Genomic DNA, 19029 nt, shown 5'->3' with positions numbered 1-19029 from the left:
TTTCAGGTCAAAGATACTAGTTTGAACCGAAATTAGGGCACTATCGGAAAGAACATTTTAAGATCAAATACTGCGAGATATATCTGAGTTTCAAGTTTTTAATTTTTAAGGCAAAAATGTGGATCCTTTTGCTTAATTGCATCTTAGCACAAAGAGATGCTGTTCCCGAGAGGTCCCTGGGAGGCCTCAGAGTCAGGCAGAGGCTGCCCCTGCCCCTCTGCTAGTTAGCAATGCCTCGCCTTTGCTTTTTAATTGGAAGGACCATGACTTGCATTTCTTTCATGCCACCTCAGGAGGCTCGGCATAAGACTCTGCAAATCCGAGGTGATCAATAAAGATGCGGCTATTCTTATCTGGCATGCTCTGCCAAAAGGCCAGCATTCCGACCTGTGAGTGCCGGGGATGGTTCAATAGCCTCTTAGAATATAAATCACAAAGCATTTTGTGTTTATTGTCAGTTTCCCATATTCTCGTCAAGTCATTAGTATTCATACACGGTGCTACTATCGTTGAGACGACTGTGAGCTTAATAAACTCCCACTGTATCTTTTGTCAGTAAAATCTCATTAATTTGGGTTGCCTTGAGTTGCTAGGTAATTTGGACGGGGACTTCTCTGATGTTTATTTTTTTCTTCTTCATAGAGCAAATGGTGGAAATGAAATTGGAAGGGTGAGTCCAAAACATTTAAAAGATGTTTTCCAAGTGCACTCACATATTTTAGAAAACCATTTACATCACATGACGTGCTAATTCCAAATCATTCCGCTGCTTATTAAAGCAAATCCCTATGTCCCTCTTCTTGCACCATCCTTACCGACTGGTTTGAGTTGCAATGTATCCTCTAAAATTTAGAAATACTTTGTAAAATATACTTGGTGTTACTGATACTCATCTTTCTCCAAATACCCCACATTAGAAGGTTTTTGGACTTGATCAGTAGATCTGTGGTAGATTACTACTAGTATTTTTTGAAATAACTATATTGGAAGTAGCTTAATCATCCTGTTAAATTGCTTTAAATGTATTTATAATAAATGTTATTTGCTATATGGTCTCTTTAAAATGTTGAGATTTATTCTTGGTCTTATGTGGAAATGAACTCTCCAGAGCCTTCTCGAAGAAAACAGTTAACGTGCCCAGATAAACGCTGAGGCTCAAATGAGTACCCCAAGGCCTTCCCACAGGTTTAGGGCATTTCTAGTTTTGATTTGTGACTTTGAAACTTGTCCTTTTAACTGTTATCAGCTTTAAAAAAAATGTAGGTTTACTTGACCGATGGTCTCACTCACATTGGAAATGATCTTTGGGATAATTAGGGGACATGACATGGAAGAATTTCCCCAAAAAGAGGCTTTGAATTTTGCTTCTTCAAATAAGGCTGCCTGGGCAAAATGGCCCAGAGGGTAAGGGAGAGATTTCCATGTCTGGAGTGTATTGTCTTGGGGCTCTTCTTTGAGCAATACAGATTTTTTTCCAAATAGGATGAATGTTCTGGATGCATATTCCAAGATGGTAGCTCATGATGAAAGGTTCAGATCATATTTGGAGAAAGGCAAGGGGTAGATTAAGCAAGAGGAATGTCATAGTCTCTCCAGGTGAATTTCTGTGGCTACTGGTTTGGTTTTCTTTTTGTTTCCCACATGTGCTGCCTCTCTCTGCCCAAAGATACTTAGCATGAATGAGGTCACTAGCCAGGCTAGCCTCATGAGGAAAGTGGCTACTTTGCCTAGCATCTGATTTTGGCAAACTAGCTAGTCACACGAGTGCCAAAATATGACAGGAAAACTGATCCAGAACACACTTTGCAAATTGAAAATGAAGACACCTAATTTATAATCCCTGGATTTATATGGCACTTCACATTCTTTATGAGTCTAACATTTGGCAAAAAAAAACATCTAAAATTTTAAAGATTAGCCATTTAACAGGTTACTGCATTTCCTATTAAGGCATATTTATTATTACTTTTTGTTAGAAACAAATTGAGTGGCATCAGTTTTTCTCCTTACTCATAACCTCTTAGCAAACATTTATTGGCAGAAAGAAAATAACTTTTTTAAAAAAAGTGAAATTAATGTTAACATCTGGCAGTAACTTCTCTCGAGCTCTTTTATGAAAAGCTTTTGGAATACATTGTTCTTGATTGTAAAAGGGATCAGAAAAGGACATGTTTTTCAGACGAAGAAGTAGGCAGCGGGCAAGAGCTCACCGTGTGGAAGGTCCGGATGGGGTTCAGGTAGCTCTCGTTGGAAGTGTCGCCCAGTTTGGAAAGTGCAGCCAGAAGTCCCCTGGCCTCTGATGACTGACCCTGGTGGTAGTGCTCCAGGTTGCAAGCATGTGCCACGATGTGGATGGCTGCAGAGAAGGAGGCAACATGGGCCATGAGCCATGTGGTTTCTTCCTCTGTAGTTACTCAGAAACTCAAGGTTTACATGGTCAAGCTTTTCTGCTGTGGTATTTATAATCCCAAGGCAGAGTGAGCTACCCATGCTGCCAAAAACTAATTCCAGCATGTAATAATTACAAGAGTTTTACCAAAGGTTGGTGAAGCTTGGAAGGCTCAACAAAGGTGAGCCACATATGTAGTTTACCTGTTGGAAATGGCTAACCAGCACTTCCCCCAAACCTGAATAGGATTGTTAACTGCCAGACAGTTCAGGGCATTTTATTGCCTTCTTGGCCAAATACCTGAATGTAGGCTATTTCCAAAACTGATAATGCTTCTGTATTGTACCCTTTGGTATCTTATCCTTTGAAGTGTATATTTCCACCTTGCCTTAAGGACAAATTGTGTTAGAATAAAAGCATGGGTCCTTGGAAAAGGAAGGAATCTTTAGCTCCCTTTAGCTGAAGCTCCTCTGACCCCCAATGCCTTTCAAAATGATCTTTCATCCTAGGGCTCCTTCTTGAATCTACTCGCAGCCCCTTTTTCCAGAATGCTGAACCCTTTGTAAGGCTGGGGAAAGAACCCTGGCACTGTGTGTCTTAACCAGTATCTTAAATGGAGTGAATTGAATACTTCCTAAAATATGTTGTATGATTTTCCACATTCATACTGATTATATTAAGAAAAAATTTAAATCTCGATTCACCATAATTTAATTATAAACATGTGATCATTCTGGAAGTGAAATAAGTATGTGCTGCCCCTGCAACACTTTTCCCAAAGCCAGATAATTCAATTTCTCCCCAGAGGTAGGTCCCTGTCACCTTTTGAGCTGCTTCCCCAGTGCTGGAGCACAGAGGGAGTGATTAAATCCGTGTAGGCAGGTCTTTAAGAGAATGCCTGGGACTCTAGCAACCTCCATTTCCATCAGCCACCATCCATGCTGGTTTTTACAGCCAGAAGTTATGGGGTCTTATTTTCCTAGCAGTGGAACCCTGGGCTGAGGGTGGGGGAGAATGTGTGGGACTGGGACCTCTTGCTCTTCAGGGACCACCGCAGCTGAGATGTTCTTCCAGGTTTTAACCACCACACTTGGTTGTGGGACCAGCACCTTCTGCATCTCAGCTCTTCCGAGAAGTCTTTTTATCCTTAGTTATAGGACTTCTGTTCAGCTGAATGATGGTTCTGTAGTTTAGCTGTAAGTTTGATGTGGTGTGGGAGGTTTTAAGAACCGTATTTACCTACACTGACATCTTTTTTTTTTTTAAATATATATTTTATTGATTTTGTACAGAGAAGAAGGGAGAGAGATAGAGAGTTAGAAACATCGATGAGAGAGAGTCGTCAATCAGCTGCCTCTTGCACACCGCCTACTGGGGATATGCCCGCAACCAAGGTACATGCCCTTGACTGGAATCGAACCCGGGACCCTCCAGTCCCCAAGCCGACGCTCTATCCATTGAGCCAAACCAGTCTCGGCACCTACACTGACATCTTGACTGAAAGCCACCTCCCTCTCTGTAGTCTTAAGAAGAAAACTCAGCTTTCTAATTCTGGGAATTGATGGTGTCTGAATTCTAAATCAAGACCACAAGCCCAGGAACAGAACATCATGCAGCCTGAGGAATCTGTGCCCAGTGCTGCTCCTCCTTTTTCTGTCTTGTGAACTCTGTGGGGAAGCCAGCCATCAGCCTTACAGACAGACAAGGAAATCCTTATGCTTTTCCTGCAAATGGAACCCCTGCTGGGTGGCCAGTTGACACCCACTGTTGGAATCAGATTCAAGTGTGAAATGAGAATTCATTTCTAGGCATAGATAACTTCCCAGTTGACATACATTATTTCTTCTTTTTGTTCTGTACCCACATTGAAAACTAGCAGAGGCCTCTACTATTATTCAGTCTTTACAAGTAGTGGGTGGATTCTGGGACCCTCCAGGCTGCATGTTGTAGGCTGAGGCATGGGGGAATTAGGGAAAAGGAACAGCAACAACTTTTGAGACCATTGGTGTCATTTTAGTCCCTGCTGCCCTTGTAGAAAATATATTTAGAAACATCATCTTCTATTTAGCCTCTCTGTCACTCGGGTTCCTTCTATCAGAGCAATTCCCTTTGTGCCTTACAAAGTTCTCCTCATGCTTTGACTCAACTCAAAAGTTGTTTTTAATTGAGCATTCTTCAATTCCACAGGCACTACTGATACCTTGATTATAACATTCGCCAGGCAACATTGTTATGAGTATTTATATCTACGCTTCCCAATGGACATGGATGCTTCAAGATTTGTTCATGTTCAAAATAAACGAACAAACAACATTGAAACAGACTTATATATGCAGAGAACAGATTGATGGCTGCTAGAGGGCTGGGGGGTCAGGGACTGGGTGAAAAGGGTGAAGGGATGTAAAGTTCAGCATAGGGAATGCAGTCGATAATATTGGAATAACTATGTATGATGCCAGGGGGTTAATGAAAATATTAAGGGAAGGGGAGACACTTTGTAAAATATACAATTGTCTAGCCACTATGCTGAACACATAAAACTAGTACAAAATAAAATTAAGTATGAACTGTAATTGAAAATAAAATTAGTTAACCTAAAAAGAAAAAAGTCTTGTTCAGCTTGAAACCTCAATACCTGGCACATTGCTTAGTACCACTATGTATGGAATAATGATTTACTGAGTGACAATGAAATTGCAGAGAGAAAAAAAGGGTCAAGAAGTTGATCTGTAGATGCAACATTGTTGGAACAGTATGCTGATATATATTATTTGCACATTTTTGTAGCCTTTAAGTAGAAATCAAGTAAATATAGTTTTGTTGGGGCTCACCTTTGAAGGCAAAGCCAGTGATAGTGTTTCTCAGTTTGTGATACTGATTTGTCTCCTTATGGTTCTGTGAGGTTAGCACCCAAGAGACTGTATTTTCTCCTTATGCTCCAATTCGTCAACATATGCATCCACGTCTATGAAAGGGCTGCCTATCTTAGACTCAGCCTCCTCAAAGCTAGAAAACCTCACATAGGAGCAGTCCCTTTCTATAAGCCATGAATAAAATAGAAACTTCTTGCTAAGTTAAACACGAACCATGTCTGGTATTCCTAATAGCGATTTCCTGATCATTACTTGCATGTTTGTAAAAACAGGTAATGTTTCCCATGGCTAATGTATACTGAATGCTGTTTATATTCTGAACACTGTTATAAATGCTTTAAACATATTATCTCTTAATCTTTAGGTTTTAGTTTTATTCCCATTTTACAGACCAATATTCAAAACATTAAGGAAATTGCAGTTCATTAATGAAAGCTGGGATTCAACCCCATTCTCTGGACTCCGGGGCCCCATTTAAAAAAATCTTTAAGTTGTATTGTGGGCTTTTTTCATGAATCAATAATTGTTATACCTTACTTTTTACTGAAAGCAAATACCTCCCATGGGCTTAGCTACAACTCTTCAAATATTTATTGGTCTCTTTAATCTAGAGTCAAATAACTCCTAAGACCTGAGTGAGCACAACCTTTGGAGCCATCATAGTGGGCGGGTAAACACACTGCTTTCACATTCCACCTCTTTTGCCCGCACTCCTCTGCTCTTAGTTCGTTTTATTCTTCCTCCGTGGCCTACATCAAACACACCAGCCAGAGCTGTTCCCATTTCCCAGAAATAGAGACTGAGCTTCAAATAAAATTAAGTGATGTATTTCCCACTTCATTATCTACATGTGACAGTTGGAAAGGGAATACAGGATAAATTCCATGTCTTATACTCTACATTTTATAACATTCTTATGTGTAATGAGCTGTTGATCACAATCTGTTTTCTATTAGACGGATTTCCACATGAGAATTGGACACTGTTAAAACTAAATTTAAGTATATTTATTGAGTGAACAAAAATATTGAACTATGTGTGTATTGGTATTGCCAGGTCTCCATTGCAGAGCTGAAGAAACGAATGAGGTCATATAAGGGAACCGAAGGGGCTTTTCCAGAGGTAGCTCCTGAGGTGATTGGTTGAAAACTATTCTTTGCAGTTTTTTTTCATGTACTTTAAAATTCATGTTCCTGCTGAAACCGGTTTGGCTCAGTGGTAGAGCGTCGGCCTGTGGACTGAAAGGTCCCCGGTTCGATTCTGGTCAAGGGCATGTACATTGGTTGCGGGCACATCCCCAGAGGAGGGTGTGCAAGAGGCAGCTGGTCGATGTTTCTCTCTCATCGACGTTTCTAGCTCTCTCTCTCTCTCTCCCTTCCTCTCTGTAAAAAATCAACAACAAAAAATATATTTTTTAAAAATTCATGTTCCTGTGCTCTAGCTGCCTCCATCTTGGTTTTTCTCCTCCTCCTTCTTCTTTTAATAGGTAGAAGATAAAAAGTAGAATATCTTATTTTATGTATCTCAGAAAGAAATCTGCTTGTGTCCACTTTGTCTAAACATTTTATTTCCTCTTTAATCGATCATGTTATTATGATCATGGCTTGGAATTAAGAATATCCCAGTCACCAAATCCAGGGCTATTGGGACCTGCTAGATACCAGGACAGATGCTGATTTGTTCATTTTCAGACATTATATTTTAGATTCTCCCTTTATACATTTTAGTTAGTTTAATAGGAATAACCATGATACCTAAGTTTACAGGGACAGTGGTTTTAAGTATGTGATGTGATTTTATTTTTCTCTCTCTTAAATCATCAGAATCATATCATGTTATTAGATTTGACATTATGTCGGATAAAAAGTAATGAAGAGACTACCCCTTAGTTACTTGACTTTTTTTCCAGTCTCTATTTTCCCATCTATGGAATGGGAGACTTGGACTGAACTACACAATTTCAAAGCTCTCTTCTAGCTACCTGTCTTCTCTGTCTCTGTCTGCAGTGAACCAGGAACATTTATCATCTGAAAGGGATCTACAGTTCAATATGAAAGTAAGGCAAACATGACGCGCATGCTTTCATATGTTTTCAAAATCAGCCCTGGCTTAAAGAGGCATTCTAAGTCTTGTGGCTGCCCAGGTGGGCTCCGCTAGTGCCTCTGAGGACGCGGTGCTGAGCCCGTGGGAGAGCGCGAGCTGCATGTTTCCGGAGCCCTCCGGAACGCCGGGCTAAAAGATGCTATTCTGGGGTCTCCCCACAGTTTCATTTTCTCACCGAAGTATTGTACTTTTCCAGCTCAAAGAGAGCAGCAATCTCGGACAAAACTACAAATGCACATTTAATTGGCGTGTGAACTTCTGAGTTCGGATAAGGAGCTTTTATTGAAGAGTGAAGCAAAAATATCATAGAGGCTACAATTAGAGCCGGTTGCTCTGAGAAAGTTCTGCTTCCTTCCTTCTCTCCTTCTTTATATTTTCCAGGAGATGAAAGGAAACACAGTGGAGGGAGAGTCTGGGGAGGGTAGGAGGGGGTCAGTTCCCGTTATTTTTGAGTTGGTCACCCCCTAATGAAGCAGCCATTAGAAAGAAAGACCCAGGGACAAGTCTTGGCTGCGTTCCGACAGGGAAAGCCTGGCCCCAAACTTTGGACTCTGTGGTCTGATTTCCGCAGGAACATATATTGACTCTGGCACCCTGTGCGCGACACTCGTTTGTGAATCAAATGTAATCGCGTTTGGCAGGCCTGGGGAGAGAGTCTCCTTGGAGCTCCCGATGCCTGAAGCGAACCCGGATCAGAAGCATCTCTTTGGGGTCGCAGGCTTTGAGAATTAGGGCCTCCCAGCTGTTCTCTGCCTTGAGGCCTCCACATCTTCCTTCTCAGTACCTGCCCCATTCTGAGGTTCTGAGCTCACCCTCCTGCCTCATTCTGAGCCCAAGCCTCAGCCTGTCCTTGGTATGTTTCCTGAGCTTTGTAACCTAATTTTAGCAGCCCATCGGGAGCTGCCGGTGGGTAACAGTAATCCTCTGGAAACTAGCAGATGCAAGTTGCGGAATTTGCTGGAGGGGGCTGCCCGGGTCACTGCTGACAGCCCCCTTTGCAGGAAGCTCATGCTCCAAGCGCTGCTACCCCATTGGCAGGGCCTCCCGAGGTCGGCCGTGGACCAGAGAGTCCAGAAAGATCTGCATTCATAAGAACGAAGAGGCTGTGAAACTATGATTTTCCTACCAGTGGGGTTACGGGTCCCTGAAATGATTTCTTGGAGGCTGAAGAGCACTCCAGCAGCCCTATCACAGGCAGGCAGGCAGGCAGGCAGGCAGGCAGGAAGCCAGCAGGAGGGAGTTCCTGTTGCTGCCTTTTCGGTGATGCCCTTGATTACAGATACATCGTTTGTCCCCCCTCCTCCTGGCCTGCTTCTACCGGCTCTAATTACAGCCTTTAAACCAATTAGAGCCTGCAGTTCAGCTTCTCGGGAACCTGTGAGAAACCAGGCTGGCACCCCGGCTTCAGCAGGACGTGCCTCGGCCAAGGTTGCCCACCTCTCTGAAGCCGGTGGGCTGTTTGAGGAGCAGCCTGATGGGCGATGATAAGAGAGTGGGCACCGGCCCGGACGCTCCCCGCGGCTCCCGGGAGAGGACAGCAGAAGGACAGGCACAGTGTGCAAAGCAGCCATGAAACCAGGCTGCGCTTGTTTTTTTCTTGTTTTCTCTCAAAGTGCCGTTGCCAGCCGCCTTTCTGAGGGACTGTGAGATGTCATAATGGCTGTGCCAGGGTTTGGGAGAAGCCGAGCCATCTCTCCCCGCCCTCCTGCCTTTGCTGGGATTGGAAAGCCCTGCAGCCCGCTGGTTGCCATGGCGGTGGGAGAAGAGGAGCTGGCAGAGCATGGGGGTTCCAGTGCGAGGAGGCTGGAGAGACCGTTCTCTCCAGGGGTTTGTGAGGGAAAGAAGGAGAAGCAGCACCCTTATTTTTCTTGTTGCACCAGGATTGGACTCGAAGAGAAAGTTACAAAGATTCTATTATATAAGCAGGAGGAACAACAACAACTAAAAAAAACAAAACAAAAACCCACAGCATCAGAACACATCAGAACAGAAAGCAGAGAACAGGGGGAAATGTGAAATAGTTTTTCCTTTAACGCTTTGGGCATCAAAGGTCTATTATCTTGGACAATTGGCATCATTTGAATCTCTTCCCTGCCCACACACTGCTTTCTGCACCCTAAACTGAAGGACTCTTGACATGTCTTGAACCTTTCCCAGTCATTCCGTCAACCTCTTCGGCCTGCTGGTCGACGCCTACTCATCCTCAGATTTGACCAACTTTGTTGAGATTCTATTAAGAAGCAAGGATGCATAGGGCACTGTCCCAGCCACTGGGGTAATCAGAATCTGAGAACTTCTTCTTGTTAGAAGAGGTGTGATTATGGCCCCCAAGGGAGGGGGGCGGACAGCCCAGCCCTGGTGGGTCAAGGGGAGGCAGACCAGTCAAGGGGTCCTGGAAGCAGTGACATCTCGCTCAGGGAAGAGAGGAAGTGCATTTCAGACACAGGGAAAAGCAAGAGCCATGGCACAGACACGCAGGGACTGCCAGTAGCTGGGCCCTCTGAGGAGGAAAAGCAAGGGAGTGTGGGAGAGATGAGACTGGAGTAGAAGGCAGGGCTTGACGAAGGAGTCTGCCCACCACCCTAAACTCAGATTCCAGCCTCTTTGCAACTAGCATAAGTGAGTGACCTTACAGTCAGTAGGTTTTCCACCGGTCCACTCCTGACAGCTAGCTAGTCTGCACATTTCTAGGGATGGGTAGATGGTGTTAGTGTTCTTTTAATTCCACAGAGGGAAGGAAGGGCCTCCTCTGAGACCGCACAACCAATCTCCTGCTACCGGGGTATACAATAACTTGATTCTAACTGCTGCCTCTACTAAGTTATACTCCATTCTGAAAACAGCACTGACCGTCCCAGCTTGAGAGGATTATGGTGCCCATCGGAGTATCTTGCACTTGGGAGATATTTGAAACACATTGCTTATGCATTTGAGCTATTGATATATGGTTACATATAAAGAAATTTACATGCACAAAGGTTTAAGGAAAAACTATTACATAACACATTTTCCCTTGCTCTTTGCCTTCTTTTCTGATGTGTTTTGATACTATGGGTTTTTTTTTTTGTTGTTGTTCTTTCTTGTTATAGTATCTTTGTAACTTTCTTTTAGAGTTTGATTTTGCCTTTAAGTGACTGCATAGTGATAATATCCCTCCTGCCATTTTACTGTGTCTTATCTCCTCTTTTAATGCAGGAATTAAAGATTCTTAAGATTTTATTGAAGCTTAGAAATCTCTTGAATTCCTTCTCTAAGAGCTTTCTAAGGAAAGATCTTGAATCCACCTGGACACCAACCAGGACAGTATTCTCAGGGGACCCTTGTTCTAATTTTGGATAATTTCCAAGGTCCAGGAAAGACTTCTATTTCTGAGCTGAAATCTTCCCTGAGTCTTCACTCTCACGCATTCACTCATTAATCAAAGGTTGTTGGCACCTATGCATAGTACTTAGCCCTGTTGTAGGCCTTGGAGCACAAAAGTGAATTAGCCTTGCTCTTTGCCCTTAGCTGGTTTCCTCTAGCACGTCATGTCCCTTTACTCTTATTTCTTAACAAACTACAAAGACTTTTTGCAAACATCGCCTGGGTTGGTTTAATCCGGCGCTGAAGACAGCGATGGGGAAGGCTCCCCACACCCTAAGACAGCGATGGGGAAGGCTCCCCACACCCTAAGTTGTGTTAATTGGCACTCAGGCACCGTCTGTCATGTCTTGTTGCTTAATTAAACCCACATTTGTTTTGAGTGTTCTTTTTATTCTGCTATTATTTATGCATGAGAGGATAAAAGCAAACGAGGAAAACATTTTATAGTTAAATTAGTTGGAGGGAAACAGTCCTGAATCATAAGTCTTTATCGCTCTGGTAGCTTTTTACTTCAACGGAGTTTTTGTCCAACAAAACCACAAGCTTGTCGGTTATTACCCCGCCTCCACCACGCACACTTGTCTTTCTCCTTAGAGTTTAACCTTGGCCTTGGAGATTAATTTCTAGGTGCCTTTCTCTTGAATTCTCTTGTTTTCCAATTCAAGAAAAAAAAAACAAAACAAAAAACAATAACACTTTATATGCCTATAAAGCTTCACGTCTTTTCAAGATCCTTTTATATTCACTAGCTCAGCACTATTCAGAACCTGTTCACAGGATCTTGCTTTTCTGTTTTCTTTTTACTGCCCATGATACCATTTGATAGGCACTTCCTTATGACTGTGAGTAAAATTTTGAAATAGGACAGTTTTATTTCTGATGTGAATTATATTGAATCACGAAGTATTCAATAGACAAGTAGGCATTTATCATTGTATTAACACCAAGCTCAATTATTCACAAATAAAAATGAAGTTTCATAAACTTTCCCCTGAGAAACAGAAGGCTTGGTAGAGAAAATCACAGGAGTGTAAATTAGACATTAAAAAATCCATTTGCCTAAGGTTTATGTGGTCAGATGGAAGGCAAAGATTTCTTTTACCTCAGGGCGAGCCTTTGGCGGGAGGAAATAAACAAAGCTATAAAGTTAAACATTAGACATTGTCAGTTACTAAGAAGCACTTACTTGCATTAACGGCTATTGCATAGGCGACCAGTTTGTGGAATTTGAGGTTTTTGTCTAATTGCTTTCTCCATGGTCCTCGGCAGCACTAGGAGAACAGAAATAAAGTCTTGTTTTGGAAATATCACAGCGATGACAGTGTCATGAGAGATAAGGAAAGGATCCACCCTCTACCTCAAATAATGGAAGTGGGGGCAATGTGACACAAAAACAGTGGACATTAATTAGTCCAACAGGCAAAGCCAAATGGTTATTATTGGCTTCCTAAAATTTCAACTAAAAAAAAAATGACTGAGCCAGTAGTACCCTGGCTATAAGTCAAAACTCCACAATAAACCTGCTAATATTCACGTTCAGCTTATTTAGAAAATGAAGATGATACCCATCATTGTCATCAATGTGGTTTAGTAGTTTACAAATTCTCCCTTATTACACAAATAAAGGCACTATTCTCACCCACATCTAAATAGTCATAAATTTATGATGAGTACATATATATTAATATATGTACAATACATATATACAAATTTATTTGTCTACTAAAGGTTTTTGAAGGTCATTTTTCTGTGCAGTGTGTTGCTCTGTTTAGCATAAGCCTCAGTTAAGTACCCAACACTGTGAAATCAATATAATTAGGAAATGTTCTATTATGTCCAGTAGGGGTTAAAGTAAAATCTGTGTCCTGTGATTGTGCTTTCTGGAGAACTCAGATGTTTCTGTAGTGATATTTGGCTCAGCTGCATATTTGTCTCCCTTCAATCAGAAATGGTAATAGTTCAAGCTGTTATAATACTTTCATGCCGATGAATGAGCTCAATTTTATTGGCCCTACTTTTCAGATGGGGGCAAGTGCATCAGGGAAAGGTTGAGCGCCGGCCCAATGCCATGCAGGGAGTCAATGGCAAAAACAAAAGTCAAGTCAGATGGACCAATTTCTGATGTTAAACCTGAATCTAAACAAGATGATTGGGGATTTCATAATAAGCCACAACTCTGTGTTCAAGGGCACTTATGTTCGTCATAACCACTAAATTTATTTCAAATACTTTAGAACTTACTATGCTTGCTCCTCTTATGAATGAAATAAGGTTCCGACTGATTGGTAAGAGAATTAGCATGCAGTTAAAATTCAGGCAGACTGCAGATGCTCTTGCCCACGCCAGTGTTGACTGTCCATGTGTAAAGATATGAGAGAGAGACACAGTGAAAACAAGGAAGCCGGAAAACAGAATGCATTTTGTTTTCTAAGATGATAATGTGTAGTCACCAACTCTACTTACCCCCAGAATAACTCGTGTGTAAAAGAAAGATTCTTCCTCTTCATACCAATGGAATGTGTCAACAAAGAGATATAAATTAATTCCCAGCCAAGAGAGCTAGAGTAGAATGAAAGGTGAACAAGTCAATATGATCTTCAATCTTTTTTTTTTTTTTTCAAAATCACTTGAGGTTCAGTTCAAGTGAAATATCTTCTCAATGTTAATCAGAATTAATCCATATAATTATTTTATAGGTTAGTTTTTGACAGTAATTATATTGGTAAGAAATCATTAACTTAATAAAAACATTTTAAACATGTATGTGTAGTCTTTAAAGAATTTTATGAAAGTACAAAACCTCCCTAATCAACATTGCTAGGTTGCGCTTTAAATCAACGCTATCAGGAAGAAGGAGGAGCTGTTTAAAAACAACTCAGAAAGTACTCTAGACAAATTCCAATTTCATAGTCTAATTCAAAGACTTCATTTGATTTAGAGAAGCACTCATACATTATGCAAAAACAAGCTACTTGACTTTAAAAATAATTAAAAATAAACTCAATCGGAAAACAACTTTACATGATTCTGCAAGGGAAAATTAAATATATCTAGTAAATGTTTTCTAACAAGTTTTATTCTTTTAACCAGAGTAATACTCCAAGCCATTTGGCATCCCTCTACAAGTTATTCTAAAAATCAAAGACTATCCAATATATATATTTAAGGTTGAATAGCAGAAATGACACTTACTACTAATATGACCGAGAGACTCTCATTCAAAACCCAGCACTCCATCTCGCAGCTTTGCACTTTTCTGCTGTTGGCAAATTATTCCTTTCATCCACCTGAGTTACATCCTTAGTCAAGGCTCCTCTGCTAAATTATTTTGTCTTTTTGACTTAGGAAGCACCTACTGGGAGCAGCTCTCGAGGAATTCCTAATTAAGGACTTCTTGCCAAAGGCGCATCACCGAACTGACACGCCTCGTGACCTGGATGAATATAAGGCAAGTCTCTGTCTAATGATTCCTTTCTTCAAAGATCTCATAAGCAAAGAAAGCTCATTTTATTAAATTATCCTCATGTACGCTATACCCCATTCATTTTCTACATGATTGCAGTCAAGATGATAATAAGTCTTTATGTAAATTTGAGAAATAGCCTAACTGCAGAAGGTTAGATACAGCAAAACATTCCACAGAAGCTTCCTCTACCTGGTTTATTTTCTCTTCTGTATTTCCTATCCCCTCTTAAAAAAAGGAGCTCTTTTAAAAGATATAGAATGGTGTGTAAATAAATATGAATAGAACACCTTCAGAAGATCGTGAAGAAAAAGGAAAAAGATCTTTTAAAAAAAAAATCACATACAGGAGAATTCTCAGAAACTTGAAAATGTGACTAGAAAGCATGTAGTAGATGATTTCTGTGGGCTTAATGAAATAAATCCAATTTTCTGATCCCCCTTGGTAAACCAATGAGGTAAATGAGAATACCCTCTTCTACTTAGTGCTCCCAGGGCTAATTGTGTGTGAACCTGGTCATGCTCTGATTTTGTGTGTCCAAGTTGTTAAATGCACAGACTATGACAACTCAGGTAAGTGAAGCAATTTTCTGGCTAGTCCTGGCTGAAGTATTTTATTTAAAAATTTCAGATACTGAAGATGAATACAGAAGGATATTTGAATCATTTGAATGATTGCCTAAACTTTCTGTGTCTTCATATGGTGAATCTATTTAGTTGTCCTAAAAGAATAAAAAGTTGTAAAAACCTGTTAGGAATAATAATAATTTATTGACCAATGATCATCATAATAATAACCCTAAACATTAAATAAATAATATAGGTAGTAGGCTAAGAGCTTTTTGAGAATTGTCCAATTAAATCATATATTAACCAAATGAAATAGGTATTATAGGTCCCGTTATGCAAATATGGAAACTGACCCAATGAGATCTTGTAGTAGAAGCAGTTGAGACTTGAATTCAGTTCTCTCTGACCTGAGCATATGCATTTTTAAACACTACCTTGTACTGCACTTTATGAAGTAATAATATGTGGATTTGTGCATCAAACACACTTAATATACAAATATTAATTTTACTCCTATAAATTGGACATATTTAAATCATAGGAATTAATTTAGTTGATTAATTTGAAATAAATATGGGTTATATGTGATTAAGTATGCTATTTCCACATAATACCAATGAATTATATAAAAATGAATAGTTATTCTATTATATGAATCATGTTTTTTATTTTCTATATTAAAACATCTTGGGAGCCTTGCTGCACCAGGCAGGGCCTGTCCCTCCAGGGTAAGCTAATGCCTGTGATAGCAAAAAACTTGCCCGAGAACACATCTTTGATAGGCAAACAAACCAATCCAGAGCTCACGGCCCCAATCACCTCCTTTGTCAAGCTCTCACACACCAATTCAGCATCCTTTCTGCCCTATTTCACCCCAGGGTCAGGTACCAGCGAACTGGGAACCATCCCTCCAGTCCAGAGTCTATTGAAATTCTTCAAACTCTTCAGTCCTAAGCTTCTTCAGCTTGCTCTCCTAGACTTTCTCATTCTTTTCTGCAAAAACCAATGAAGGCTCTCCCCTCTCTTCCTGCCTCCTGACTGACTGGTGTTTCCCCAGGTGGCCCTGCCAGGTGTGGTGTGCCCCCTCCTTTTGGGGAGTATAGGTAACAAGCTGTTATTTCAAGGCAGATGTCTCCATGTCTACCATCTCACCATACTCCATTAGAACAGATTCCATTTTAAACCCCCTGTGGTTCTAACCGTCCTGAACTTTGGTATTGCAAGTTAAACATTTTGATGAATAGGTGAGCTTTCTGCTTGCCAACCAGCCCCGACTGTGTTATACCTCTTTTGAGCCTTAGTTTCCACATTTGTTTAATGGGGCTGATTATATCTACCTCATGAAGCCCATCTTGTTTCTCCTTTACCTCCAGTTCTCCTAATAGGCACACGTACACCCATATCCTCACCAACACACTCACACACGGGATGTTGCCTCTTTAGCTGAAGTCTTAGAGTTGCCAATAAAAAGTTAGCAAATTTTCTTCTCTTTAGAAAAATACATCTTTTTCAAGGAGTTTCCCCCTCTAGAAATATATAAAAGTAGAGGTATTTTGGCAGCATTAACCTGAGGTTAGAGTGCATTTAGTGAAATATCTTCAGTTACTTCTTTAACAGTGAGTATTATAAAGATGTGAAGCTTTCACAGTCATTTCCTTAAACCAGTAATCTTCCACGATGAAATGATTTGTTATTTCTGAAGTGTTTAGGATTTACATATCTTAGAGGCCTATTCAGTTGGGTTATAAAATTAATTCAAAGAGAATACACCTAGAATTTTATTCTATTGTGTCTTTTAGATTCAGTGAGTGTGAGGAAGAGTTAGAATTTTCTAGCCTTCTGTATTTTTCACACAGTGTTACAAATGAAAGGTATACATTGATGAATAATAATGCGTGGTCACTGTTTTTGTTGTTAACTTCTGAGGATATTTCTTGTGGTAAAAATATTGGAAGGTTTAGGTTTAAGAACCTATCTTTGCATGCTTCATTCTTATTCTAAAATGTGCTTATTTCTCTTTTGAATATGTAAAATTACATTGTGTTAAAATAGAGCTATTATTCATTTACTAGAGGCTTGGTGCATGAAAATTCATGCATTGGAGGGGGAGGTCCCTCAGCCCAGCCTGCCCCCTCTCACAGTCCGAGAGCCCTCAGGGGCAGGAGGCAACCTGTTGATCAGGGAGAGGTGATGCCCCATCACACCTCTGCTGCTGCCACTGCTGGCAGTGCAAGCCTCAGCCAGCCCTGGCTACCTGAGCCTCGGGCAGCCCTGGGCAGCTAGATAGCCACCATCTGAGGCTTGCCTGCACCTTGGGCTGGCCCTGGGCAGCTGGGCAGCCCTGGGCAGCTGTGGGCAGCTGTGGGACTGAGGGGACTGGGAGACTCCAGAGGCAGGCACGCAGCAAGGCAGGGCTGAGGGGACTGGGCACTACCATCTTGTGGCTGTGGGTGCCACCATCTTTAAGGGTGGGACAGTCAATTAGCATATTCCCTCCTTATTAGATAGGATATTGTTTAAGAATGGATTATTATTGTATTATGAAAGCATAAGTCATGACTTAATTCAGCATTTTTCTTCATGGGTTTTATTTTTATAGAACTTCCCAAGGATATTTAGATCATTCATAAAACTTGTGACCTTCAAATTATATTCAGATTAATTCATTCAATGTTTTTATGCAATTGATGGAATACTCTTTCTTCTCAACATTTTTATTTTCACATTTAGAAATAATTCAATAACACCACTGGTTGGTTTACAACATTGGAAACAGACTTTATAAGACTCAAGGTATTATATCATGTCACACCCCAAGTTCAATTCAGTTCAGCCACTGGATTCCTTCCCAGAAGCTCTGTTTTGCTAAATAAGACATTGTGATCCCTTTCATTATTCTTAGTTCACCCGGGTTAGCTCAGGAGTGCCTCCAGTGCCTCAAATGTCTGCCTCAGTTTATACTTCAATGAGGGAATCTGTACAGGTCAGAGTTTAAATTAAGACAACTTTAATTGGGCCAAATTAATGGGATTGCACCTAATGAGAGAGGAGGTTGTGCAAAACCTACTAAAGTGATATAAAGGCACAGAATTTGATCTAGTCTCACCTGATTGTTTTCATTGCATATTTATTTTATTTCTCAGAACAAATGAAGTGAAATTTGCATTGCTTGTTTCCAAGGTAGGGAGTCTTTGTAATTAAATGGATGTACACAGTTAGCTCTTCCAGAAAACACACAAAAGATGAAGTGGGCTTTTTCCCTTGTAAAGATCACCAATAATAAACTTTCTATAAGGAAAGAGTAGGAGAGAAACAGAACAAAGATGTTTACAAAGAAAGGCTAGTCGCTTGTAGATAGGAACACAAACTGCATTGTCTACAGCGTAGTCCTGGACTGCATTTGCTCTATTATATTTTTAGTTGTTTTTAGTTTCTTCATCAAGCTGTTGACCCAACAAAGAAACAGTTTGATCCTCAAGGGCAAGATTGATCATCTTGCAGTGTTGGCTGCTGCATACTAAGATCTAAGTTCCCTGTGGATATAGCAGAGTTCCTAGAGTATAAACATAATGTTGCCAAATTTCCTCTCCTAACCATTAGACGTTATTTTTTTCCTTTTCCTAAAAGGATATATGTATTACATTGAAAAGAGATGAATAAAAAAAGAAAAACATACAAACATATAATCTCAAATTCTTCCCTGGTTATCTTGAAGAGTATTTGTTGTGATAACTATGCATTTATATTAGATAAGTCGTATGTTGGATAAATTCTATTTTTTAATTTTATTTATTTATTTATTTATTTATTTATTTATTTATTTATTTATTTATTTTTTACAGAGAGGAAAGGAGAGAGATAGAGAGCTAGAAACGTCAATGAGAGAGAAACATCGACCAGTTGCCTCTTGCACACCCCCTACTGGGGATGTGCCCGCAACCAATGTACATGCCCCTGACCGGAATCGAACCTGGGACCTTTCAGTCCGCAGACTGACGCTCTACCACTGAGCCAAACCGGTTTCGGCTAGATTCTATTTTTAAAAAGAAAATCAGAATAAAAGGTAAGAAAGTCCATGAATTAAAATATAAATCTGATTTTCCAGTAAAATTTAATTAAGCATGTCACCAGTACCCTATCATTGCTGAATTTCGTCTATCATATTTTTATTTCAGGAAACATTGTGCTCTATCTATATCATTTAAAAATGGCTTGTGTCAGGCCTGGCCTGTGTGGATCAGTAGTTGAATGTCTACCCAGGAAACTGGA

General features: G+C 40.4%; 1 protein-coding gene across 1 annotated transcript in view; it reads right to left on the bottom strand.

Annotated features, from left to right (window-relative positions):
- The window catches only part of NOX3 (NADPH oxidase 3), a 53171-nt gene extending 39173 nt beyond the window's left edge, over positions 1 to 13998 (bottom strand). The window contains exons 1-5 of the mRNA XM_036414208.2: positions 13921 to 13998; positions 13192 to 13287; positions 12970 to 13080; positions 11915 to 11999; positions 2211 to 2356 (exon numbers count right to left, since the gene is read on the bottom strand). Of these exons, the coding sequence (XP_036270101.1) occupies positions 2211 to 2356; positions 11915 to 11999; positions 12970 to 13080; positions 13192 to 13287; positions 13921 to 13965 (483 nt within the window). The 5' untranslated portion in view covers positions 13966 to 13998. The remainder of the gene's footprint in view (positions 1 to 2210; positions 2357 to 11914; positions 12000 to 12969; positions 13081 to 13191; positions 13288 to 13920) is intronic.
- Between the last annotated feature and the right edge of the window lie 5031 nt (positions 13999 to 19029).

Source organism: Pipistrellus kuhlii, unplaced genomic scaffold, assembly GCF_014108245.1.
Source record: "Pipistrellus kuhlii isolate mPipKuh1 unplaced genomic scaffold, mPipKuh1.p scaffold_m20_p_5, whole genome shotgun sequence".
Taxonomy (NCBI): domain Eukaryota; kingdom Metazoa; phylum Chordata; class Mammalia; order Chiroptera; family Vespertilionidae; genus Pipistrellus; species Pipistrellus kuhlii.
This window is presented reverse-complemented; position numbering and strand designations above follow the sequence as displayed.